Source organism: Grus americana, chromosome 5 (assembly GCF_028858705.1).
Source record: "Grus americana isolate bGruAme1 chromosome 5, bGruAme1.mat, whole genome shotgun sequence".
In the NCBI taxonomy this organism is placed as follows: Eukaryota; Metazoa; Chordata; class Aves; order Gruiformes; family Gruidae; genus Grus; species Grus americana.
Genome location: NC_072856.1, coordinates 61,131,210 through 61,157,261, shown reverse-complemented (window position 1 = coordinate 61,157,261; position 26,052 = coordinate 61,131,210). Strand labels below are relative to the sequence as shown.

At 45.1% G+C, this 26,052-nt stretch overlaps 1 protein-coding gene across 3 annotated transcripts in view; it reads right to left on the bottom strand.

The window, feature by feature from the left end:
* CEP170B (centrosomal protein 170B) overlaps nt 1-6,277 on the bottom strand; it is a 60,927-nt gene extending 54,650 nt beyond the window's left edge. For all 3 annotated transcript variants that reach the window (XM_054827486.1, XM_054827484.1, XM_054827485.1), the window contains exons 1-2: nt 6,178-6,277; nt 4,439-4,574 (exon numbers count right to left, since the gene is read on the bottom strand). In XM_054827486.1, the coding sequence (XP_054683461.1) occupies nt 4,439-4,543 (105 nt within the window). In that variant the 5' untranslated portion in view covers nt 4,544-4,574; nt 6,178-6,277. The remainder of the gene's footprint in view (nt 1-4,438; nt 4,575-6,177) is intronic.
* Nucleotides 6,278-26,052: the final 19,775 nt, after the last annotated feature.

The window sequence follows — 26,052 nt, the reverse complement described above, 5'->3', positions numbered from 1 at the left end:
TTGCTGTGCCTCCCTGCTCAGCCAAATCTTAATCTCCTGGTGAGGCTTTATAGAGCAGAAATCCAATGATTAAATGCAAAGATCTGGCCCCTGGCTTCCTGAAACACAGGTCAAGAGGTTGAGCAAGTACTCTGGAAGTATCATTATACTCTTGGCTTATCCTTGCACTTGCCTCAACAGCTGTTTTGACCAGTGTTTGAGTCAGGATACCAGGCTAGATGCACCTTGATCTAATGTAGCACAGCCTTGTACATCCCTGCACCTAGATCCTCTTTGCCCAACCTTGACAGTTCTGTCCTCCGATCCATCCCCTCACCAACCTCACTCCCAGACGAAACATGACTTAAGACAGTAGTATCAAAGTCCCTGCTGACTACATGCAAACACCAAATTTTTTCCAAAGGTTTGGAACTTGATCAAATACATTTAGATTATTGATGGAGGAGGGAGTAAATCACCTCTGACATAGGTATGCACACTCAAAAAGCATCACCTCCCAACTCTACAATACCAGAACCTCAAAGAACAGGTTAAACGTACTTTTAAATACTTTATATGAAGGAAACAACATTTTTCTCAGAGTTCCTCACAGTGAAGATTGAAGAAGGGAGCTGATCTCATTCAGAACACGGTGCCTAAAACAGACGCCTGGAACATAAACTCTCATCCCAAACAGTTACGAAGTTTACCAGAGTTACAAGCAATTGAAAACAATGTCTCATGATAGGAAGTGTCAAGCTGTCTTAAAAGGCACACAGGACAAAGGCATAAAACAGAAAGCATCATGCCATCTACACCTACTCCTGCTGTAACTCACACTTACAAACTCACATGGCATATGACAATAGTATGCCCAAATCATCACTCTGAAGAGAGGGAAATTCTCAAGGGAGCACTGACTAAATATTTTGCTTTCCCAAATTTTCCAATAGACATCTCTAAAACAAAAAAACAGGGAAATCATGACCCTGCTTCCCTTCTGTTAAATATTTACATTTAGCAAAAATGCAAAAGATGCTTTGTTTAGGGGCAGAGGGGAAGGTTTTAATGGTTAAGTGAAAATTCTGAATTTGCAAAATGTTTGTCCCCTGAGTAAATACCTATCACACTGAGTAAATGATCAAAGCTCATAAAAATTGCAATTATATTTCCCAAGAAGTTGGGAATGTTTTGGGGGAAGAGAATTACTTTGTTCAAGATGGTCCAAAAATCCTCTTATTTCTTGTAAAAAAAACCAAACAACCTTTCCAGAGAATCACTTCCTATCACCACCAAGCTTCACAGAAAAAAAACCCAAATGCACTAGGGCAAGTTAGCAAAGGTCTAGATTTCCATTCTCCTGCTGTTTGTTGACTGTTACCTGAAGTGAGTCAGTGAGACTGTTGAAGAAATCAAGCACTGTTCTTCAGAAAAAGGGCAGAACTGAGCCCTTGACTCAGCATAACAACATTGTGCATGCCAAGCTATGCTACATGGCATTTTCGCCCATGCATTAACATTCAAACCCAATGTAAATCTCACATTTACTTGTACTAGAGGCTTTATAGTGCTGCAAAAACACTTAAAATATTTCTAATCCTCTTAGTAGGTATAGAAGATTTCAAGGTAGATTATGTTTCCTCTCTATCAAACCTACTTAATTTTAAGCTTAAAGACTCTGGGTTTCTTCACCTCTTTGTTAACCAGAAAGCAAATCTAGTGCCTGTATGAAACAAGTAAACACAGGCAAAACTAAAGCTTGATTGTTTGGTGACAAAGCCATCATTTTTTGCTGTTTAGGGATCTGATTTCTTGGAACATGTTGTCCTCAAGGTAATATCAAAAGACAAGACACTCGTAAAACAGTAAAATGAGAAAGGCAAGACTGCAAGGTCTCCAGGACAGAGGTTATCTCTGTGTCGTGTTTGTGCACTAATACGCATGGTCTCAACAGGGAACCACAAACCGTATCACGATGAAATCACTAAGCAGTAAAGGTCTTAGAGACAAAAAAACACCAACCAGGTCATCCAGTCCATTCCCCAGACACTGCCAGTCTGTTCCCAGTTGTGCACTTTAAGGGATTAAATGCCAGTCTCTTGAAATATATAAGCAAAATAACTGTGCAGTGAATATACAGTTTCAGGGTCAGTACCACAGAAATACTACAGGTGCGAACACTGTCACAAGAGCTCTGTCCATCTGCTCTGATAACTGCCCTGCTCCTTAAGCTTTCCCCAAGACAAATGATTGTGCCAGTCTGCACAACAATTTTGTGACATGGACAGTCACAGTAGAAAAAAAGCCTATTTTTAGATCTCATCCTCCATCTGCTCACACACAACTTTGCTTGGATATCAAGTCTCTGTTCACAGCCTCTCTTCCCCACTGAGTCTTACTACAATCATCTCATTTGGAGCCCATGGTAGCTCTGGAAAACATCTTTATAAGCAAATGGCTAGGAAAATAATGTGCTGTGCTGTTCAAAATAAGACCTTACATGTGATCCTAGAAAAAGCTTTATTACTGGAGACAGTAAACTAATATGCTTAGAAAAGGTCACATGTAATTCACCCCATGAACATAAGCAACTGGCTTTTACAAACAATCCAGAGCCTTCATTCTGGTGAAATAATCAAAACCTCCTTTACTACCACCATCACCACCTATGAGTCCCCAGATACAACCGCTTCACTGTCACGCATACTGCTGGCTCATCCAGTAATCCCAATTCATTTACCTTGGAGAAAAGAGCACAGCAAATGTGGAGCGTCACAAGGTTGTTAGTCCACATGCAACACTGACAAGCCAGCTCAGACTTGCAAATAAGCATAAAATACTCCGTGTGGTATGGAGCAGCTCACGATCCACGCTGTCCAGTTAACCCCATAAATAACCAGAGAAACAAGCAATGCATTTTAAGCATGACTGATATTTGGCTACTTTTATTTTGGGGGGCACAACTTGAAACGTGTGATTCTCAGAGTGCTAAACCCTGACAGTAAAAAAACCTCAAGTACCTTCAAAAGGTATTAAGATGGGCACCCTAAAACTCAGGCTGGTTTTGGAAACCAAGGCCACTGCGTATGTTTTCTCCCTTCAAGTAACAAGGGAACACAGTCATCGGGCTTTTGAGCAGTCAAATGCAGATTTACAGAAAATATCAGGACACTTTTAATGTCTCATCAATCAGACATGTACAAACATGAAATAAAAAATAGTGTGATTCATGGGAAAACCCAACAGCAACTATCTGTTGTTGAACAGGAGTATGCTTCAGACTCTACCACTGCAGCACAGCCATACCATTCACTGCCAACTAGCAGAACAGTACAAACACTGCAAGCCCTCCTTTTGTCGACACTAACATTTTATTACAGCCAGAAAACACCTTGCCTTCCAAGTACACCTTGTACAAGAACTTCTACCCCCTTAAACAGACCTCACTACTAACATATCATACAAAATCACTGCAGCAACTACAAACACAGCCTGCCTGGTAGAACATCAGCAAAGCATTTAGGACATACCTGTGCTCAGGTTAGCAGTGGAAATTATGGGGAGTGAATTCCTGTTGTGCAGCTTTCTAATTTTGACATCTTTGTAAAGGGGTAAAAGAGGGGCAGGCAGGTGCAATCAAATTTTTTTTTGCATTTAGGTATTCACGGCATGGGTCTAGCAGAAACACTAATTTAATTCTAAACTTCTACAAATTCCTGAGCTAAACTGCTCCTGTCAAAAGCTCTTTGCGAGATTCCAGCTCCGTTTGTTTGGAGTGACATCCAATACATTATGCTGTCAAACATCAGACCACAGTCAACGCTTCAGACACATTGGATTAGGTCCACCAGAGACACACACTGGTATGGGAAGCACTAACAGAAGCTGCAAGTTTGCCTGAATAACACAATTACTTTGGGAAGAGGTCACCACCTTACTCACCCCACCAGAACAGCTACAGTTTCTCTGCTAAACATCAGTATTTTGTACCACGATTAAAAAAAAAAAAACCCTGAGATACACAAACACTGCCAATTTAATCAAACTTAAAGGGAAAAATAGGCAAACAAAAAACCCTGCCCCCATTCAAATCCCACATGCTAGTAAACAGTGCACGTATTAAAGGCTACAAAAAACAGCAGCATAATTGCAGATCAGGACAGCATGGTATGTCTTTGCTTACTGCTTCTAGTAGCATCAAGATAGTTAATCTATTTGATTAATCTCCCACCACTACAGCTCCAATCCATCTGATGACATAGCAATTTGAAAGAAACCTCACTTGCACTTTCACAAACATATGAAATCTTCATGGGAACCGCAGACTCAACATAAAAAAGGAAGTTCCTTTTAAAAGATGTCATTTGAAGGAAGCATGCAACATCTCTACAGATCGCCAGCGTTACATTCACATCTACCGCATCTTCAGAAGAAATAACCAAAAAAAAAGCCACGTTACCTGGAGCATCAGTTCACAGTCATCTCTGCCAACGAATATCATTTCCCGAGGGAGCCGATGGCGAATGCCAGTGCTGCTCACCAAGAACCACGAAGTCACGCTCATTTTGGCGCTTGGCACTTAATCTTTACACATCCTAAACACAAAATAAACATGACACACAGTGAGCTATTAATGAAGTGTGGAAGTACACCAGTGCATAGGTGCAGCTCCCAAACTTCCCTGTGCCATGGGAACCAGCGTTTCCTTTTGCTTTTTGTGTTCATGCCTTAAATTTCTCATGGCAAAGCAGTTTTGAAGTGTGTGCCAGGATCTTTTGCCCCTGTGCCACGTGTAGGAACGCTGCAGCCCTGGAAATATTCCCACAGCAAAGTAAGACTATGGGGCTGAAGAAAGGATTGTTTAAAAAATGAAGCAGGCAGCTGAATCCAATTAATGAAATGATGAAATATGGTGGGAAGAAAAAAAAAAAAAAGAGACATCTTTTCCAGAACATTTCCTCATCGCCAGCACTGTGCACCAATCAAAGCTTGAGCTTCCCCATCATCAGCAACCTGGACCAGCACATCAGTAAGGTGACATAACCTGGCTCCTATAACCTTTCACGGTACACTCCCAGGAGCGGTTACACTGGTGCTGGGAGGAGAACAGCCTATTGCTCATCCCACTTCCACACTGATCTAAGTTGGGAGCCCACAAATCCTTCCTTCCTTCCTTCCTTCCTCCCCCTCCCTCCCTCACTGCCTTAGCTGGTCCAAAAACCAAACCACACTGCTACCCCAAGACAGGAAACACAGGCTGCAATTCCCAGGGTAAGGTTTTGGCGTACACCGCTCCTCTTTCCCCCCACGACAGGCAGAAGAGCAGGCAGCTATAACCTGCGAGGGCAGCAGCGGTGTGCAGCACTTATCGGGAACTCTCCCGGCCACACCTGTTTGTTGTCGCTGCTACAGCCCGGCTGCAGGCAGCCTGTTCCTGCGGCCTCTCCTCCTCCCTCTCCCACAATATCGCATTTTCCTCTCCCTAGCTGAGGCAAAATAAAAGCGGCACACATCAGGCTCTCGCTTTCCCCTCACCCACCTCCCGGGATCGGAGTTGTATTCCTAAATGCAGCGAGGGAAGGAAATCTCCATTTTATCTGGGCTGCGCGGCGCTCCCCGGCCTTACCGCCGGCCTCCCCCACCCCAGCGGCCCCGGGGAAGCGCGAATGACACCCGCGGGAGGATGAATGACCTCCCCCGGCAAGGCGCGGGCCCGGGGGGGGGTACGAGGAGACACCGCACGCCCCGCCGCCCTCTCTGTCGCTGCGGACACGCAGAACCGCTCTGGGAGCCGGCGGTACGGGCTTCCGTGCCCGTGTCACGACATGCGACCGGCCGCGCCACACCGCGCCCGCCGCCCGGCCCTGCCGGGGAAACACCGCCTCCCCGACAAAGCGCCCGGGGAGGGCAGCGGGGAGCCACCGGCCGGGCCCCGTGGCCGCCTCGCACCGCCCCGAGCCCAGCTGCGGGGCGGCCGCCGGAGCCGGTCCCCTCCCCCGGGCCCCGGCCAGGCCGCGCTCGCTGCTGAGGGGAGGACGGGCAGCCCCAGCCGGAGCCGCCGAGGGGCCGCGGCGGACCAGGTGCGGCGCGGGGTCCCCTCCACCGCGGGGCGGGCCCGGCCCTTTGTCTGCCGGGGCCTGACTGCCCCCCGCCCGCCTACCCAGTGCGGCAGGAGCCGCCCGCCCCTCGCCGCCCTACCTGCTGCGGCCCTCGGCGCGGTGGCAGGCCGGGCGCCGCGCCCCGCCAGCCGGCTCTGCCTGCCCCGCGGGCCGCTCCCGGCGCCCGCCCCGCCCCCGCGCGCGGCAGGTTCCCGACGTCAGGAGGCGGCTCCAGCCGCCGGGCCCGGCCGCGGCCCGATCGCTTCCCGTGCGGCGGCCCTGCCCGGGCCCATCGTCCCGGGTGCTCCCCCCACCCCACCCCGCCCGGCTCCGGCCTCGGGCCGTCGCTCTCCCGGGGCCCGGCACCTGAACGGCAGGTGTGACAAAGGCTGACGTGTTTCTGGGTTACGGCCCCTCAGCGCAGTAACAGCCGTGCCCTGGTTCAGCATCCCTCATTATCCCTCATTTCAGGCTCCCTGAGGGGCTCGTCGAACGTCAACGGAGCCTCACGACACCTCTTTGACCAGGGTGCGGCTGTCCCTGACCTTGGGAGGCCCAAGGGACAAGCTCGGGGTCCTGGGACAGGAGATGTGCCTCTGCTGGCCACCGGGGCCGGCCCCAACACCAGCCTCTTCTCCTGCCCAAGGGGGTCCCAGCTCCAGCCTCTTCCCCCTCACTCCCCACCGGGCTCCAGGGAATAGGTTGACATCCACATGCACCCCTCAGGTCCTCTCGCAGGGCAGTACCTAAAGGCAGTTGACAGGACTGAATTAATCTTGAGGATCTGACCATGGAATAAGAGCCCGAAATGGGTGCTGTGAAAGAATGCACCATTTTATGGGTTCTTTTCAGTTGCAGGTAACTAGAAAATTCCTGAAAAGCACTAAGTGCAGAGAGCAATGACCACTGTTTTTTCCCATCAGGAGGAAGACTGAGTATCATGGTAATGGATCCAACTATTTGTCAATGCAAAAGCTTTTTTTCACGAGAGCCCCCAGCTCCTGTAGAAGTCAGGGGAGCTGCAAACGGCAGCAGCTTTGCACTGGCTCTCTGGCTGCAGCTGGCAGGAGCTGCTAAGGAAAGACTATAGGAAAACAGCAAGTTCATAGCAATGTTTCCCCAGGCTCATATTCCAGCTAGAAAGGCACCTTTGCATTTATATGCTGTACATTTGTGTCTGAGTATTGTTCCTCAGTCACCCGCAGGAGCTTCCCTAGGTGTCTTCAGTGTTGTCACTTAGAATTTTTGGCTCAAGATGTTTCCTTAGTAATGTCTGATGGCATGGAAACCGTAGGTCTGATACGCTGCTCGCTGGGGGCAGTCCTACAGCAGCATCACTCCGTGGGCTTACTCCTACCCCACAGCCTTACTGCAAGGCTGAGGAGCCAGGGAGGGCAAAGCGACCTGCAGCAGGACTGCGAGGGAAGAAGGAAAACAGCATTTTTTCTTTTCTGTCCTCTTTCTGAAGAGCTACAGGACTTCATTATTATTTAATTAATGGTATTATTGCTTTCTTTAATCAACATTTGACTTCTTCCCTGGCAAATACATCATGCCTCAGGGTGATTTCAAGGTGTGATTATCTTCAAAGGTTTCAAAGCTGGCTGAGGCTGCAGCATCTGTATTTTATTGGAGTGCTCTTGGTATCTCTTCAGAGCTGAGCACCACACCCTTGCAGCATGCTGTGTCCCTCGGACGCCAGGCAGGAGGATGGAGTAAGCAGCAGCCACTTTAAAGACTTTTATGCTGCCATAAAGTAACAGAAATCTGTTATAAATAAAAATGGACTTCCACCATATTTTCTAGTCATTGAGTGATGTTTTATTATTGAATTAGCTGACCTATAGCTCAGGTTTTTATAAATATTATTTGCTTTTCTCTGAACTACATCTATTTACAGGAGAGGCTGCTCTATGAGCCGATCTGTAGATCATCTCTATACTGCTGTAAGGAAGTAGGATAATTTACTTCTTTATACAAGCCTGCCATCTAGGCAAATCTTTGTTATAAGTTACTATAAAAAGGTTAGTGTTTGCTTTAGTCTCTCTTTAAGCCCGGTTTTACCGTTCATTTATACATGTGTATTTATCTGAGCAGTCAATACTTCACTATTTATAGAGAAGAAAAATAGTCCCTGTTCCTACCACGTGCCTTCTGACCTGATTGAAGATGCAGTTTAGGCCAATACACTGGGCCTGGCTGAATGCTGCATTACAGCCTCTTTATTTTATTCCAGTAATCTAAAGGGAATAAAAAAGCTAATAAGTGGAGTCCTTCCTTCTCCTCTCTCCTCACCCCTCCCAAAATAGCGTGTTGGCACCAAGGCTGCAGAAGAGCCTGGTGTTGCACCGTCATCCTTACCTCCCAGGCAGAGGGTGCCTCTGTGGGAAAGAGATGCATTGCACTGCCGTACTTTGATTTTTAGGTTTTTTTCCTATTGGAACAAGCCCCATTGGCAGCCACTGCAACCCATAGGTTGCTCTAGTTTACACTGCAGGCTGACCAAACGCACAACTGCCTTTGAAAATACGATACTATAGAGGTGTCTTAAAACCATCTCTTCCCGCAGGGGGAAAGACCTCAGCAAGTTGGGTGCAGCACAATGTGGCTCACATTGAGTTTGCGACAGAAGGTGCTTATCATGCAAATCTCTCCACATTCATCTGCATCACCTCCAACTACGAGGGACATGCCCACGGCTGTTTTAACAGGTGGCGGGAGGTTCATTGTACCGAACATTGTGCAGATGCAGAGTAAGGACCTGTCCCTGTCCCAAAGCACTCATATTCCCAGTAAAGAGGAGACTGAAGGTGAGATAAAATGTCCAGGCAGAAGCCTAACAGCAGGTCACAGGGCTATAGGAAAGCCAGATTTCTGTGTCCACAACTGTTGAATCAAGTCATCTACTCTACTGAAATACCTTTTGTCTGACACCCTGACCCCAGAGCTATCGCTGCTTGGAGCAGAACCACTTCAGATCCCTGCTTCCAAACGAAGATCCCACCATCCCCAGAGGAGCTGAACTAAATCAAGCTCTTTCTGCCAGGCACTGATGTAAGGGAGATTTTTGACAGAGTTCCCAAACATGAACCATCTTGCTGCATCTTGCTGCAGAGGAGGTTTATGTTCCAGACTGGTCATAGCCTGATCCAGCTATCCCATGTGGCTTCCTCCCTGAAGGGCAGTTTTCCCTCTGGATGAGATAAGGGAAAGAAATAATTTTGGTTATTGCTTAGATATTCACATGATGGGTGGCTTATAAGTAAAGACATGCAGGATTGCTAGGTGAACTCTGCCTGATTAACCCATCACTGGCTGGCTGAAATCCAGAGTGTGCAGCTGCATGCACATATATTCACGGGCACGTGTGCAGCGTGTGAATTCCTGACTGCTTTGCATCAAAGAGACAGTAGAAGTAGTCATCAGGTACTATTCTACAAGTTTATTTAATTTGGTCTTTGCTAACTTACTTTGAGATGCATCAGGAGAAGTTCACAAGTAGGTCACGCAGGGTTTCTTAACGCCTTTCTTCACTCGGATGGATTCTGCTCCCCAGCGATGACTTTCTTTTCCAGAAAGCCAAAACTGCAGCCAGGCCAGTTCTTCAGGCCCCACTGCAGGGAGCTGCATACGTTCCCGGTGTGTGCCTGCAGCGTTCTCACTTCGGATCAGGATTTCTGTGTTGATTTTTAATGCGAGCAGGAAAAATCTGTGGACTTTTGCAAGAGGACACTGCAGGTCTGAACCTGTGTCCTTTATACAGCTAATGGTGCTGCTGCCAACAGAAAGTGTGGGACTGAGCCCTTTCCTGTAGAGCCTGAGACCAGACCTTTTCATCACTGGTTCGGGGAGTCAGCATAAGCTGGATCATCATCAAATGCAAATAGTCCTCCCTTCTGAACATGCACTTTTTAAGTGCCATTTTCAAAATCTTTCCCTTGATTTTTTTGTTTGTTTGTTTCTTGTTGATTGATTGATTTTTAAAGGACTAGGTATTTGTCAAGAGTATGTATGTTTATCTTAATTTTCGTTAGACTGGTGTAACAATGTTGCTGAACAGTCTGGACCAGCAAAAACAATCTGCCCCTCCTCTGCCTAAGCATCAATCTTTCGCTCTGCCCAATATCTCGGTTGTGCTGGTTGCCAGCATTCCCATCTCCCATACGGCCGGGAACAGACCCCAATCCTGCCTAGTCAACTGGAAAACAATAAGACCATTCATGTGCATGGTTATTCACTTGCATAAATGTTTGCAGAGATACAGTCTGACTGGGACAGGCCTCTCTCATTCGGATGGTTCTACAAGATGGATTTTTACAAGACTAATATTTTTAACCCGTTTTTAACCAGCTATAGAGACAGATTCTTAGCTGGAGTGTAGCAGCATTGCACAAAGCGGCTTCAGTTTGGTGTCCTTGTTTTGTGGCAGCTGTAGAGTTTTCCCTATATTTTTTTTACCCACAACATAGTCCTATGTACCAACATGACATTTAATTTTATTACTATGGAATTTACTAAAATAAAACCCTATATGTGTTAACACTTCTTATCAGAATGTGCAGTATAGCCTTCTCTAGTCATCCTCTTTTATTCCCCTGCCATGCAACAGGAAATATTTTCTTTTTATTATATAGCCTAAATTGTAGAGCTATTTTTAATTTATGACCCTCATAACTCGAGGGAGGGCAGGAAGAAATATCAATGCAATAAAAGAGTGGAGCTGGTATAGTGTGAACATTGTCACAATGTCTCATCTAGAATGTGTGTGGTATAAAACTTTGCTGAAAGAATTAAAAACATACGCTTAACTGATCTCATTTTTGGCATTTTTAATTAGTAAAAGCTCAGCAATGATGATGTCGTGCTGTCTGATGAGATTAGGTCAGATGATGCATGGTTGTATGGTGTGGCATCTTAAATAGGAATCACCTTATAGAAAGTCGAAGCTATTTTGAGATCACGTTTAAAGAAATAGCTTCTCAGGGAAAGTTGATTGGTTTCATAAGAGAAGCAGCAGGGTTTTGAGGACTCCTGTGTGGGAGAATGGGAACAACGGGCAGCTGGAGATCATCTCTATTTCAGTTTTTTTCCTCTTATTCGTTCAATTAATTTTCGTGTATGTGCGTATTTCTTATGAGAAACGTTGCAATCCTGCTTAGGCAGAAAAATGATTTCACGTGGCCTGGAGAATCCGATGCAATATGCATGGCCAGAGAGCTATGCTTTGCCCCCCAAACCGTGAGCAAATTCCTCCTCCCATTCCTCTGTGGTTGTTATTATAACAGTAAGGCAAGAATATTTGGTTGAATACCAGAGATGCAAGATTTCCTTAAGTAGTTTTGCTCCAGCAACCACGTCTGTTTTTCTTTTCCTTCCTTTTCTTCTAGTACTCTGCTCATGCAGTTGTGCATTTTCAGACCCAGCCCACGGTTTATTTTGGGAGTACATTCGCTGCAGACTTTGCTTCACGCAGCTGATGCTCTACTACCCTGTCCTAAGGGTTTGCTTGTTCAGAAGATGCTTTATGGAACTTCTCCCACTGGATCAATTTCAGGCCTTTCTAGGAAAATCCTCTTGATATTTTGTTCACTGGGACCATTTGATTGATATTCATGAAGAGGATGAAAATCCTGATTTGAATTAAAACACCAGTTTAAAGAAAACAGAGATTTTCATTCAACAGCTCACAGATTTATGAACTGCACAAAGCTGCTCCTTGCCTGAGAGACTTATTAAGACAAGACTCAGATACTTAGCAACAGGCGAATGAGAACTTGTGAAAAAAGAAGCCATCCCTATATGTTTTGATCTAATTAATGTATTTTACTGGAAATCCAAGACTACTGAACTTTCTTTGCTGGCCTTATAAATAAGGCAAAGAAGGGAGATTTTAGGTTACAATAGACAACTGCATCTCTAGGGGAATCATTACTGTTTTCTCTGTAGCCAGGTGTTTGCTCTGCTGACTGATACTAGATCATACCATTCCAGTTTAATGAAAATGTCAGTTCTGCTTGAAACTATCGTCTTGGTTTCTTGCATTCTATTGCATTATAATTTTTGCCTGCAAGATGAAAGGCTTTGATGAAATACTTAACAGATTCATTTGAAAAAAACCCAAAACATCATAGTTCCCTTTAAATTGAAGGATATGTCTACAGTAACATCCAGTGTAGAGGCAAAGGCCTTACAGGAAGAGAAGGTTCATAATTTGCTGGCCTGCAGGGAATAATTTACTAAATCACTTGGAGATTCACCCATTTTCTGCCCTGTGAAGTTAAAACCATATTCCACTGTGTTGATCTTCAGCAATGCTCTTCCTTCACTTGAGAATGGTGGGGAAGAACATTATGAATATGGATGAAAAGGTCAGCAGTGTCAGCCTGCTTCAATGGGGTCAACTGTAGGGGCAGCTTTAGTAATTTATAGCATACAAGCCACTGGTTGGAGATATATATGCTTGTCAGCCATTATATAAGAACTCATCAGAACAATATTTATTTCTCTGGGCGACACAGTTGGATTAGCAGCACCATAGGAGAATAAAAGCCACCAGAAGGAAACCAGCAGAGCATTATTTTTGAGATGTGGTAGTAGCAGATTCATTACATGCCGATTCTTAAAAGTTTCAGGATACTTTGGGATAATCTTCTTTAGTCAGCAGGTGCGTGAACTCCCATGTGTTCCACATTCATTAAATCATCTTAAAACCCTGCAAAATATGTGTGTTAGCTAACTGCACACACATGCTTGGGGCTATCCTTCTCACCATAGATTTATAAGTAGAAGCTCCATCCATTTCAGGTAAACAGAGCAATCCCTACTGACACAAGCTCTCAGGAAAGCTGATCACGGATCATTGTATCATTTCAATGCTCCTGGAAAGTCTCAAGTGCCAGGGTATTTCCATGCTGGTGAAATTAACTCCCAAAACCAAGTTGTGGGTAGGCGAGATAATTGATTGAGGAAGGCGAAGGGACATCTGAAGAAGAACCAGAAGTACCACAGTGTTGGTTATCTGCCAAGCACAAAACAACTGTGTGTTTCCCACACACACACAGGCTGCTGTGTTTAAATTGTCCAAAAGAGACTCAGAATACTTCTCACCTCCACTGAGTTTCACTATCTTGCAGTGTTTTTTGAGATGACTAAAATTCTGGGCCCTTTCAATACCTATACCTACAAGATGGATGCCTGTGGGGAGATAACGGCACCATCCAACTGCCATTGTTAATATCAGCTTCAGTGTTTGGGGATGAATTGCATTTTCTGCAGGAAAAGCTTTAGCAGAAACAACTCTGAACTGATCGCATCTGGCCACTGCAGGCAGAAGGACTTTGTTGTAGCTCACTGATCAGATCTGGTATCAGAGGGTGTAGGATCTCTCAGAGGAGGGTTCAGCCATCAGTTTTGTCTGATGACTCTCCTTTCCCTGGAGCACAGCATATTTGTGCAGGTTTCCTCTTTTTCAACAACTTGTGTCCATGGCACTGGTTCCAGAAAGAAAAGGAGGCAGATAACACCAGCAAACAGTGCCTCTAGGAAAAAACAGTGACTGTAACACCAGGCACTGCTGGTCACACCTGCCCAACAGCCACGTACTTAGAGATAAGAATGGATTACACTACTAAATCTCACTAAGGGACTGTAGCCATCCTTTTTTGCACTGGAACATGCAGAATAGCTTCTGCATCACATCACAGGGCAGAGCCTTCTCCATGGCACATCACCATCTCAGTCATGTCTAGCTTCATCTTGCCTTTGCCACTAGCTGCTACAGGTCAAATTTCTTCTCTTGGGATCTTGAAGAAACATCCTAGAGCTTTCCACCCACTCACTGTGAGTTGAATTTAAATACAGAAACACTCATTAGCACTTTATCTTAATTTCTCTTTCATTCTCAAGGGTTATTTCCTCCACTCTACATTAGACATTTCTCAGTTCCTGGGCCTGCATATGCATCAGCTCAAACACATAGTGGAGAATAGAGGAGCCAACACAGCAGAGATGCCATGAAGAGGTTCTCCAAGTGGTGTGGTTGAGACTGGATGGCCAGGTAAAAACAAGCGTAGAAGAAAATACAGAGAGAGCGAGAAAAAGGCTGAGGACTGTACACCTACGTGGTTGCACAAGACTGAGAGCAGGTGGGACATGAGAGTTGTCCCACTTTGCAGCTATTTTCCCTCCTGTCTTCTTTGGTACCCAAGTAGACTGCAAGCATTTTGAATCAGGGACTGTAATACTTTGTACTATGCATTGAGCTTCTCAGCACAAATAATCACTCAACAGAAGCTAATGTATACCTGGCAATGTTGAAAATCAGATCCCTTTGAGACCCAAGGTAAACTGGAGATAACAGAATTTAACTATGAAGACAATAAAGTGAGGGTGGTATAGTTAAGGTTGATGATGTGGTCTATAATTTCTTTCTTCGATGGACTGGTAATAGCTGAACAGAAAAAAAGAAACTGAGCAATGTCTTTTACTCAAATGATCACATTTATAACAAGTCATGTTATTAACATGAGGATAAGACGAATAGGAAATTCTCCAGTGTGTAGTTCAACTGGTCCTATGATGTGTTATTCAACCATAAGCTGATTGCTCAGGACACGTCTGGACAAGGAGAGGAGCTGAGGTTAACCGTGCTCTGCAGAGAGCTTGCTATGCCTTTTCACAGTGAATTCAGCAAACTTTATGCAAATGTCTTTTGCAAGTACTTGAAGGGAGGAAAAAAAGCAATACAATACTGTCCTGGTGACACAAAAGGACTTTTGAAATCTCCAGTTAATACTTGAAAGCATTTTGAACTCTGACTAGCGCATTGGCCAATTATTTGCCATGTTTCTTTGTTCCACACGGCAGGATAAAAAGTCACGCAGAAGTATGGCTTAAGCTTCCTCGCCTCTACAGATCAGCCTTTGCAAACAGAAATGGGCACAATAGCTTTCAAAGACGTGACATTTCCTGCTTTAAAGCAAAAAAACCCCCAAACCCACCCAAAATAGCTATCTTTTAAAATATGCTTTTTATTTTTCCTTAAAGAAAAGGGGATGTAGTTGGAAGACGAGAGCGACTGTATCATTCCTAGTGCGCTGCAGAGCCCCACACGCAGTGAATAGGAGGAGAGGCCCTGAACTAGTGGGGCCGGGGTGCTCCCAGCGCAGGAACCCTCTGAGCGGCAGGAACACAGCCCCCTCCCCGCTGCCCTGCTCACAGCAGCACCAACCTTGAGCCCAAGAGCATCCAGGAAGAGAGAAGTCTACCCGATGTAACATAACCCATGTGAAGGGGTGCCAGTACCTTCAGAGCCCTGATCACAAGATCAGGTCATAGACCATAGATGTTATGAGCGACAGCAATGACATCATTGGCCATCAGGCACTTTCTCACAGTGCACTTTTGTAGCTCTGTGCCATTTCTGCACTGTGCTGTCAGAGTTAAGACATTTTCTTCCGTCTCTGTGCTATAGCTGGTTAACTTTTACATTAGAAGCACTTTGAGTGGACGGCGCTGAGAAACCAGCTTTTAAAAACATTGTATGAAAGATGCCCACTGTTATAAAATAAATTTAAGAATGCCATTGGCTTAAGAAAAGTACTGCGCTGCCTTTCCGACTAATTTAAAACTTGAATTGCAGCCATTTTTAGCTTTAACAAAAACGGTAAGACCGTATGCTGTGTCAGTCATTGCCCATTTCAATCTTTGAAGTCTTTTTGGCAGCCAGTAGCAAAGATACCAACATCTGGAAGGTTGAGTTCATCCCTGAAGATCCTTTAGGATTTCAGTGGGATTTTCATATTGCTGCAGTCTCGAACAATCAGGTCCTAAATCACTCACAAGTACATTAAATAGAACCGGGCAATAAGCTGGCATTTGGCTCTAGTTTACATTTAAGATGATGTTGGCTTCAAAAGCACTTGCATCACTAGATGGAAATGGTAAAATTGTTGCTGATGATGTGAAAGGGACTGAGGTGTTCAATAAATATTTTTGTTCTGAATTTGGAAACAAGAAGAATCATGCACTGATGTCATGAGGACAATGCACTTTCCATCCCATTAGTAACCAAGGAGGCTATTAAACAGCATTACTAGAGATAAACATTATTACCTTAACAGGTCCAGACAACTGTCACCCTCACGACTGAAATGAATTGGCTCAAGGGATCTCTGACCCACTCCCACTTAATCTTTGAGGACTTCAAATGTTTTAGAGGACTGGAGAAATGCTGCATTTTGAGTAAATCATTAAAAAAAATCACTAGGGCAATGTAAGTAATTCTAAGCCAGTCAGCCTAGAAATTCTGGGCAAAGTAATGAAATGCTAGTGTAGAAGTCAGCAAATAAAGAATGTCAGTGGAAATAATAGGGGTCAGCATGATTTACAGGGAAGAAATCTTGTGAAAGAAACTTGATTTTCTCTTTTCCTTAAATTACTGGTTTGGTTGATAACAGCTACTAAACTGAGGTAAGATATTTGCCTTTTGTAGATTGCTTGATCATTTGCAATACTCTCATTATGAATTACCACAATAACTAACAACAATAAAGTGTCAGGTAAGTGAATTAAGGACTGACAAACTGGCAAGCCTTAAGTAAAATACAGACCTCAGTAGACTCAGCGAGAAGCAGAAGTGTAACCAGGTCCTGATACTGCAGCCAACATCACCCAGCTGCTTTTTCTAAGGTGAGTGGTTTGTGCCGTTTGTGTAAAACTGACTCCAATTAAAAAAATGGGGATGTCATGGTTTGTAGGAGTGCCAGCTGCAGCTGGTTTTGTACCACTGCCTCCTCTGCAACTGGCTATGAAAAAATATCATTGTATAACCGGGCTGCAGCTGGTCCCTCCGGGTATACGAAATCCAGAGCGTGTGTGGGACAGGAGCTCAGCCCTGGGGCCTCTCCCCTGGCCATGGCAGAAGGGACAAGTGCTGGTCAGATGCAGAAACAAGTTGATCTGAACTGCTCCCATTGGAGCCCCTCAATCTCCCCGTGATCCTCTGGGATCAGGAGATCACCCGCTGGCTGGAGACAGGCCGTGTCCTCTCCTGCATTGCTCTTGGAAACCTTCCAGCCCTGTCTGCCGCACGGACCTTCTTCATCCCTCTTCATGGACCCACGGGAGCAAAGAGCCTCGGTGTTTGGGATGGTATTCAGTCACCAAAGCAGTCACGCTGGGAATATTTAGCACAGCTGAGGGCTTCATCTGTGTTCTGACTGCCTTTGCTGGACAGTGTAAAAATAAAAAGCCAAGAAGTAAACATGGAGATGTTAACGTCTTTACACAGCGAGATTTCACATCCCTTAGAAGTTATGCTCCAAATTCCTCTTCTAGGGGAGGAAGAAGGGCAGGACAGGCTTTGAACACCCTCGTCTCATAGAAATAGATCCCTCAAAATCAATTTACGTTAGCAGAGGGTCCAACCATGTGCATTTTTTCTGCTCTGTGTAATTACCTCTCTTGCCTCCTGGTAATTATTTTACTATCCATGAAGGATTACAAAGCCATTAACCTGGAAGAGAAAAAGAAAAAGCAGGGGCATGTGGGGAAGACTTTGAACACCAAATTCATTCACCAGGTAGAAACAAAAGTGTGTGTTCAGAAGGTTAATTAACAAAAAGTCTGTCTCAAGGCAACTTCTGCTTACTACTAATGGATACCATGAAAATTCATAAATTTGCTGCTCCCAATGGGAGGATTTGCTGACTTGAAACTGCTGTGTGGGACTGCACCTCTCTGCTCCTTCATGATGGAAAGGTAGGGGATGGCCAGAAAAGCCCCTCAGTCAAGTGAAGGGGTAAACTGCTGACTTCAGCAAGGCAAGTTTTTACACGTTGTGTCCTTGTCTGTCAGGGACACACATTGTCTGGCACTCAGGGAAAGGTTTAAACTGCAGTCTTTGCTATTTGAAGGGAAACTTAAAGCTCTTCACCAAAATTAGCACCGCCAACTGTATTTCGGGCAGCACGCTAGCTTTTGCTTTGCACTTGACACAAGGCAGGAAAGTCCAGGCTACAAAGGCTCCCGATGCCCCCGGGACCCGCTCCCACCGAGGGCAGCCACGCAGAGGCAGAGCCAGTCCGTGATGAGAAGGAGACCCAAGAGCTCACAGCTCACATGTGCTCTGGGGAGTGACAGTTTTCCTGGGAATGGCCGTACCCTGTCAGGCAAGGGGCCACCTAGGCAGCAGTACCTCTCTGGCCACAGCCAAAGTCAATTCCTGGAGAAAAATGCAAAAATACCTACTTGCCCTGGGCTTCGCCCGGCTGCCAGCCATTCCCGGCTCAGGGGCTTCCTGAGATCCGTGTGGTTTCCCTCTGCTAAACAGCCTTTTGTGAATCTACCCAGCCTCTCCTTGAACTCAGGATAATTTTTATCATTCACAATATAATATTGCACCAAAGAGACGTAATGTGCATGGGCCGCGTTTTGCCTTCCTTTACCAGGGTATGGTGGGCTCCCCGGTACCAGTGGGGGCAGAGGGGATTTAGGACACCTGTATTTGAAGGAGTCACTGCATTTGAAGCCTGTTATCGACCAGTTTGCACTGAGTTTTCCTTCAGGCCTTTATGCAATTACTGTGATTTCTTGGCACTGAGCGCTAATGATTCACCTGAGTTGAGTCATGCACAAGGCGATGTGGCTCTGGAAGGCTTCCCACCACAACTGCTGTGCTCAGCAAGTCCACGAGGTGAATACAAAGGATCTTGCAACTGCTAAGCCTTCTAGGGAAAAGGAGAGGCTTAGAAGTTCAGCAGTCGCCAGCACTGATCACAACCATAGACTTTATAAATCAAGCTTAGGTCCTTTGCTGCAGAAAAGCAGCTTCTGGATATCTAAGACTTGAAGGGAGATGGCATAGCTAGAAGGCTGGGTTTGGGGGACAGGGATGGGTGTTGGGAAGGTAGGATGGATTTCCAGAGAAATTACAGAAGCCAAGGAGCCAAAGAGCAACACAGAAGTGACTCCAGAGCCCACCCTCCTGCAGCAGGCATGGGGCAAACAGCATAGGTTGGGTGGGTGGGTAAAAACCTGGTTAGAAAGACAGAAGGCAGAGAGAAACCAAGAACGCAGCAGAGGCAGCATTACTCAATATCTAGGGAGAACACTGGCAGTCAGCGCTGCAGGTGGCATTACCAATTAAAACAGAAAGTGGAAGAAAATACGGCATTCAGCAGCACCTGATCCAACGCCCATTTCGATCGGCAGCTAAGCCGCTGCTCTTTTCAGCAGGGCGTGATGGGATGTGGCAGGGGGTTGCAAAATTTTGCATAAGGTTGGATGAATAGCTCCAGCAACACCTCCCCTCAGCACTGTTATGCAGCAGCTCTATGATCTAGATCAAGTATTATTAAGAGGCTTTCTATTGACCAAATGACATCATTTGGCTCCACCTGTGTCTATTCATGATATACATTTGTTGCAATGCTTCTATATCTATACTGTCCTACTGAAGCCACTGCCAGTATAAACTGAATGCTGCCTATGTGCTCTCAAGGTGGGATTGCAATAGGTTACCCAGAGGACACAGGATCAAGGCAGCGCAGGAGGTGAGCAATCAGCCCTGCATGTCCATGGGCAAATGTTCACACACGCTTACACTCCCAACACACAGAACCACACCAGATGTAGATGGGAGGGCATCAGTCCACAAAACTCATCAACCTGCAATTCAGTTAGCATCTTGAAGAGGCAAAATCCAGAGTGGCCTTGGTGACATGAACAATTCTGCTTTGATGTTCAAGATCTGTGTTGCTTGAACCTGTTTATCTTGTGTTTAGCTCCATGACCTGATTAAATCACAAGTCAGCAAAAGAAGTAAGCTCAAAATTATGGTGTATGCCCAGCAGTTCTCTTTAAAGTATTAGAATAGAATAGTTGGAAGGGATCTACAACTATCATCTAGTCCAACTGCAATATTTGCCTATAAAAAGCTATGCATGTTCTCCCCAGAGCCACCTGCCTTGCCTAGTAGATATGCCCAGTACCTCCCAGTAGATTGGACTTTACTCAGTTACTTGTAGTTTTACCACAAGAAACATTTATTTTAAAATTTGACATGCCAAGCAGGTGCCTTAGATTGAATTTACTTAAGTTCCTTGATGCCAGTGAAGATGGCTTTCTGAAAATCCTGCATTATCATGGCTTGAAATGGTGTAGAAGTAGATGGGAATAGGAAGCCCAGGGTGTAAGGACTGGGCCATATTCAGATGCTCTGGGTTCATCCAGGTGCTGTTTTACTCCTTCATAATCATAGAATCACTTAGGTTGGAAAAGACCCTTAAGATCATTGAGTCTGCTCTGAAGACTCAGGCAATGGGAAATGGCAGGTGAAGGGGCACAGGTGGCAACTTGGCCACCTCCATTTGGTCATATGTCAGTGTGTCTGAGTGAGGAAGATGGGTCAGGTGTTGGAAGAGAGGCAGGCGTGAAGACCAAGCTCCTGCCAGATCTCACCATCTCGTTGAAACACAGTGCATTGCTAGAGTTTCCAAAGAGAGTGGGTTGCCAGCATTTCTTTCCCTTCTAGTCTTTCTTAGAAATAACTAAAAAAAACCTTGGCTTCAGTTTTGGGCCTGAGGCAAAGGGAGGATGGAGGGCTTTAACCCAAATGACTAAGCCTCATACTGAATATAACTAAGTGAAAATGGGTTTATGAGAGGAAGTTAGAAGTAGCACTGCCAACCTCACCTATAAAAGGTATTATGTCAACTGAGCTCAACATTTTGTGGTTTCAGTCCTCTCCAAGATTTGTAATAGGTTGCAAACTTGCTCCTTCATATATTTGATCACATCAAGAGATATTGATATTTAGAAAATCATTTGGAGAATGTCTAAATGAAATAAGGGATTTTAAAATTCCCTCATGTATAATGGACTTTCTAAGTTCCTGCTTTTGCTGTGATTCCTTCAGCTGTTTCAACAGTGATCCCATACAGGGCAGCACATGAATACCATAACGATCGGCTTTAAATACAAATATATGAATATTTGTATACACTAGTGTGTGCTTAATCAAAAGAAAAACCCCAACCTTCAAGAATCTTTGAGAATGTGAACTCTATTTTTTGAAAGATAAATAAACTTATCATAATGCAGCCCACCAGTGTAAGGCTGGCTTATACCTGTCTGGCCATCTTCCCTTCCAAAAATAAATAAAAGAATTGTCACAATCCTTTTTATACTGAAAACTGTGTCTGCATGAAGGAGGGAGATGGGTGAGGAATTGTCTCTCATGTTGATACCAATATAGTTAAAGAGGTAGAAAGAGAAATGGTGCTTCTGCACCCAAATGATTGCATCTAGGATGCAATAGTGAGGTGAAACAGGAGCAGGGAATGCCTTAAAATGAGCCCTCCTGTGACAGCCACGCTTGCTGTGGAATATGCCGATGATCAGTTCCATTCAGAGCACTCACTCAAAATAGCCTTATCTGACTTTTCTTACTGCTCAGTATTGAAACAAATGTTCTCAAATTTCAAATCCTTTTCCCTTCCCCATTTCTCTTTTTTAGCATAGACTTCCTTAGGTGTATTATAAAGTGTAGACACCTCCCAGGATGAGCCTCGTCCTCTGTTAGTCTCAGGCAACTACATCACAACACCCCACACATGAACAGATCAGGCTCTATCTTGAAAATCACTCTGGGCTTCTCTTCTCAATACTGATCCCCACAAGGGCACTCTTCCAGCCTCAAGAGTTGGAAGATGGCTCATTCCCAGCCAAAACTACTCATGGGACAACCTGGATCTGCTGATCCTGGTGCCACCATTGAAGCCAGAAGCCAGTCCCTTCACCCTCCCCAGCGCATGGTCCCCACACCATACCACTTGCAGCAGTGTTGCCAGAGACATGGCCATGGCCCCTTCAGCTCCAGTTTGCTTGACTGGGCTCCACTGGCCATCTCCAGTATCTTTGGCATGAGAGGTGATGGTGGAAGACCGTGTTCCATGCTGTGCAGTGCTACACCATCCTGGAAATAGTCATCCCTCCTTTTCCTCACCAGGGCTGCTGCTTCCCACTCCAGATACTCCTTGGTTGTGCTAGTGCAAAATTCACATTGGGCACATAAACAAAGAGGAAAAAAAACCCCAAACAACAAAGAACAAAACATATTGTTTTAGCCCAGGACAGGTCTTCAATGGCAGGACTGCTCTCGTTGGTGGCCACATCACCTTCAAGTGCTCCTCTCTCCTTGCCTCCTCCTACATTTGTCTTCCTTTCACACAGAGGACCAGACTGAGCAGTGTATCCCAGGTGAAGTCTCACCAACCTCTGTACCATGGCCTTTTCCTGCCTTGTATCTACTGGAAATACATCCCCACCCTTTACATCCTTGGAGTGAACACACCACCATCAAGGCCATGGCATGGTGGTGGATCTCAGTTCTCCTGTTCTCAGAGGAGGCATTGAGGTGGTCCCCTTCTCAGTCATTCCCAAGCATCAAGCATCTTTTTTATGGCAGAAACTGTTGTTACTCCACAAGCTAACACTCACAGCAACTGAATTTCATCCCCTTCTCCTACTCTTTCCATCTGTGCCCCACTGGGACACACCATCTCCCACGTACTGGTAATGGTTTCCCAGTCTCCTTGAGGAACTGCTCCAGCAGCTTCCCCCAAGGCCTTCCCTACCACTCGCATTGCCCTGGCCAGTTCCTTGCCCCACCAAAACGCTCCTACTAATTCCTATCTTAATGCATAATTTCCCAAATGGGACTTTATCAACTGCTCTAAGAGACAAGGTAGGTAATGTATGGATGCATTAGATCTTACCTGGAAGATCAGTTCTCTTGTCAAAGAAAGCTAACAGGTTAGGCTGGCATGGTCGACTTTGGGTAAGCTCTGTTGGATGTTATCTCATTTTCTATTTGCTTCCATGTTGGTAAGTGCTCATCCCTTCAAAGTTTCTTTCAAAGCCTTTCATCCCACCGAGGTGAGATTAATCTAACCTGTGGCTGTCTTGATCTCACCCTTCCTCTCTACTTGTTTCAAGTTTGCACACAAATGGAGTACGTTAGTTGTCCTAATATCTGTGCTTCTCCAAATCAGAGCGTATGTGCTGCCTTTCTTTCCAGCAGAAGTTTTCAGCAGTGTTTTGCCACAGGCTTTTAGCAGTCAACAGCAACAACCGAAAAAACCAACCATCCTGATAACAGGAGGGTTTCAGTATTTAAAGGGAGCCTACAGGAAAGATGCAGCAGGGGCTCTTTATCAGGGAATGTAATGACAGGACAAGGGGTAATGGTTTTAACTAAAACAGGGTAGATTTACATTAGATATTAGGAAGAAATCCTTTACTGTGAGGGTGGTGAGGCACTGGAACAGGTTGCCCAGAGAAGCTGTGGATGCCCCCTCCCTGGAAGTGTTCAGGGCCAGGTTGGATGGGGCTTTGGGCAACCTGGTCTAGTGGAGGGTGTCCCTGCCCATGGCAGGGGGGTTGGAACTAGATGATCTGTAAGGTCCCTTCCAACCCGAACCATCCTATGATCTGTGATCTATTTTATGAACTTGCACATGTGAATGCACAGTCAGGCTTGCAGTAGATTTTCTGCAAAAGGAGGTGGCAAGAGGAAACCGCATCGGTGCCGTGACTTTATTGGAACTGGGTAGATTGCTAGCTGAGGAAAGCCAAATGCTAAGGTGCGGTGAGGCAGGGAAGGAAAGTATGGCATCATTTCTCCTGACCAGACATTGGAAGGTAGTATGTTGTCACTGGCCATTTGTCCACCCACCTGTAATATTTATACAGCTCTCCATCGTCTTTTAGCTGAGCACTCAGGATAATAGGTTTATTCCCTTCTGAGGCAGGGAAATTAGCTTTTTTTCCATTTTACAGGAGAAAAAAATAAGGCACAGGGGGACTAGATTCATGTCATATAATGCCATAATAGTATAAATACACATAATAGCTATGTAGAGGCTATTTTAAAATTTTTAGCTGCACTCTTCATTATGCACTATTTTCCACAGTGCAGTGAAAATCAAAATGTCCCAGTGTGGGAAAATTGCTTACTGTTACCGAAAATATAAAGTAGGTTTTCACAGCAAAAGAAAAAAATCCCACAACCTCAAAGGTTACCTTTTCTAATTTACCTTTCTTTATCACTTACCTTTTCTAATTAGGAAAATATATTTATAGTCAAAACACGCCTGTCACAGACACTACTGTAATCTATAAGCACATAATATGCATTTTAATTCATTTTAAGGTGTTTGTCTGCAGCAAATCTTCCATTTTTAATATACCTGGCCACTTCAAAACATTTAATATTATGAAATGGTTTGCTCTCAACTATGCTCAGTGTTTTAACAGATGAGAGCTACCCAACTGCCCCATAGAAAGGCTCAGCCTCGTGGGATTTTCTCCTCCTGAAGCCAGCCTTGAACAGGACCGAGCACTTACTGCCTGTGTTTGCATTTGCTTTCTTAGCTAGCACCTTGTGCTGCCTTTTACCATGAACTTCATGCAGGGTTTTTGCTCCTTTGCTCTGGCAATATCACTTTTCCTAGGGTAACCAGGCAAGGGATGTGTAAGTATTACCTTAAATATACACTAGAGGATGCTCTTGGGTCATCAGTGAGAGACAAACTGCTTCCTTTTGCTCTCGATCTGCAGCGCTTCAAGACGTTTCAAGGCTCAGAAAGTGTTTCAAGGCTTAGCCAAGGCTTAGCTGGTGTTTCAAGGCTTAGAGAAGATAAGAAGAAAATGTTCACATAGGGACAAAAGTGTAATGGAAATGACAAAGTAGTGACAAAAACTACTTCCACCTACTTTTGCAATGCTATTACTGCTCACTATACATTTAAAATATGCATGCATGCAGGCAGGGACTTAGACGAGCCCAATAGTTTCTTTTTTCTTTTTGTTTTAAATCACCTATTCATTATACATTACATGGGATATAATTTTGACAGAGAATATGGGGCAAATATGAGATAAAGGACACTTCTAAATCCTCATGTGCTGTAATCTTTGTCATAGACAACAAGGAAAGAAAGGAGGAAATTTGGGGCTGATGTGCATTTCTGCAGCACTGTGAAGCAGCACCCACCACACCGCAGCACCGGGAGCTCCCAGGACTCAGCAAAAATCCTGAATTTCAGCCTCAGAGAGTCTCTGCTCTCAGGCTGCTGGGTGAAAGCAGGAGCCCCCATCCTCCCGGCATCTTTTGGGGTATCGCAGGGGTGTTACTGGGTCCAAGACTCGTTCGCACAGCAGCCTGGAGGATGGAGACCAGCAGAAATGTTAAGCACACCCTTAAGCACCCGAGTGCTCCTGTTGAGCCAAGATTACATCTACATGTATAATCCAGATACGCAGCCGTACCTTCCCTCCCACCTGTAACGAGGGAACTTCTGCAGAGATTTGTCTTTGTACCAAACCCTTGTTTATAGTGGCAATAGTGTCTTGCTCTGCCATGGTTTTATTTTGCTGGTTTGAAAGACTTTCTCTAAAAACCCTCTTTTCAGCAAACTGCCTCATTTTGTAGGATGAAACCCTTTGCGGCGCACTGGAACAAATCCAGTGTAACAAAACACCTGGATGCAAATTCAGACTGTCAGGTGAGATTTAAACTAATAATAAAAAAAAGGATTTTAAATGAAGGGCTTGCAATTTCAGGGAGAGGTGGAAAACCCCCCCGGGGGGAGGGGAATTTTTTGTTTTTTAAAAACAGTCCTGGCATTCTCAGAACAAAAGAGAAAGGAAAACCCACTGTAAAAAGCCACATTAATTTCAACATGAGGTGACTAGAGGGTGCCGTGTCCATCATAACTATGCTAAAACTCCAGCTCAGGTGGCTCTTCAGGGGCCCAGTGCCTGCAAGGCTGCAGCCAGGAGAAACCTTTCCCAGGAGCAAGGTTTGCTCCAGCCTTCAGCCCTGACAGCCCATCCAGCAGAGCTTATTTCTTATGCAAAACTTTCTGTACTTCGCTTCTCTCTGAAGGGAAAGTAGATTTCAACCTCTCTC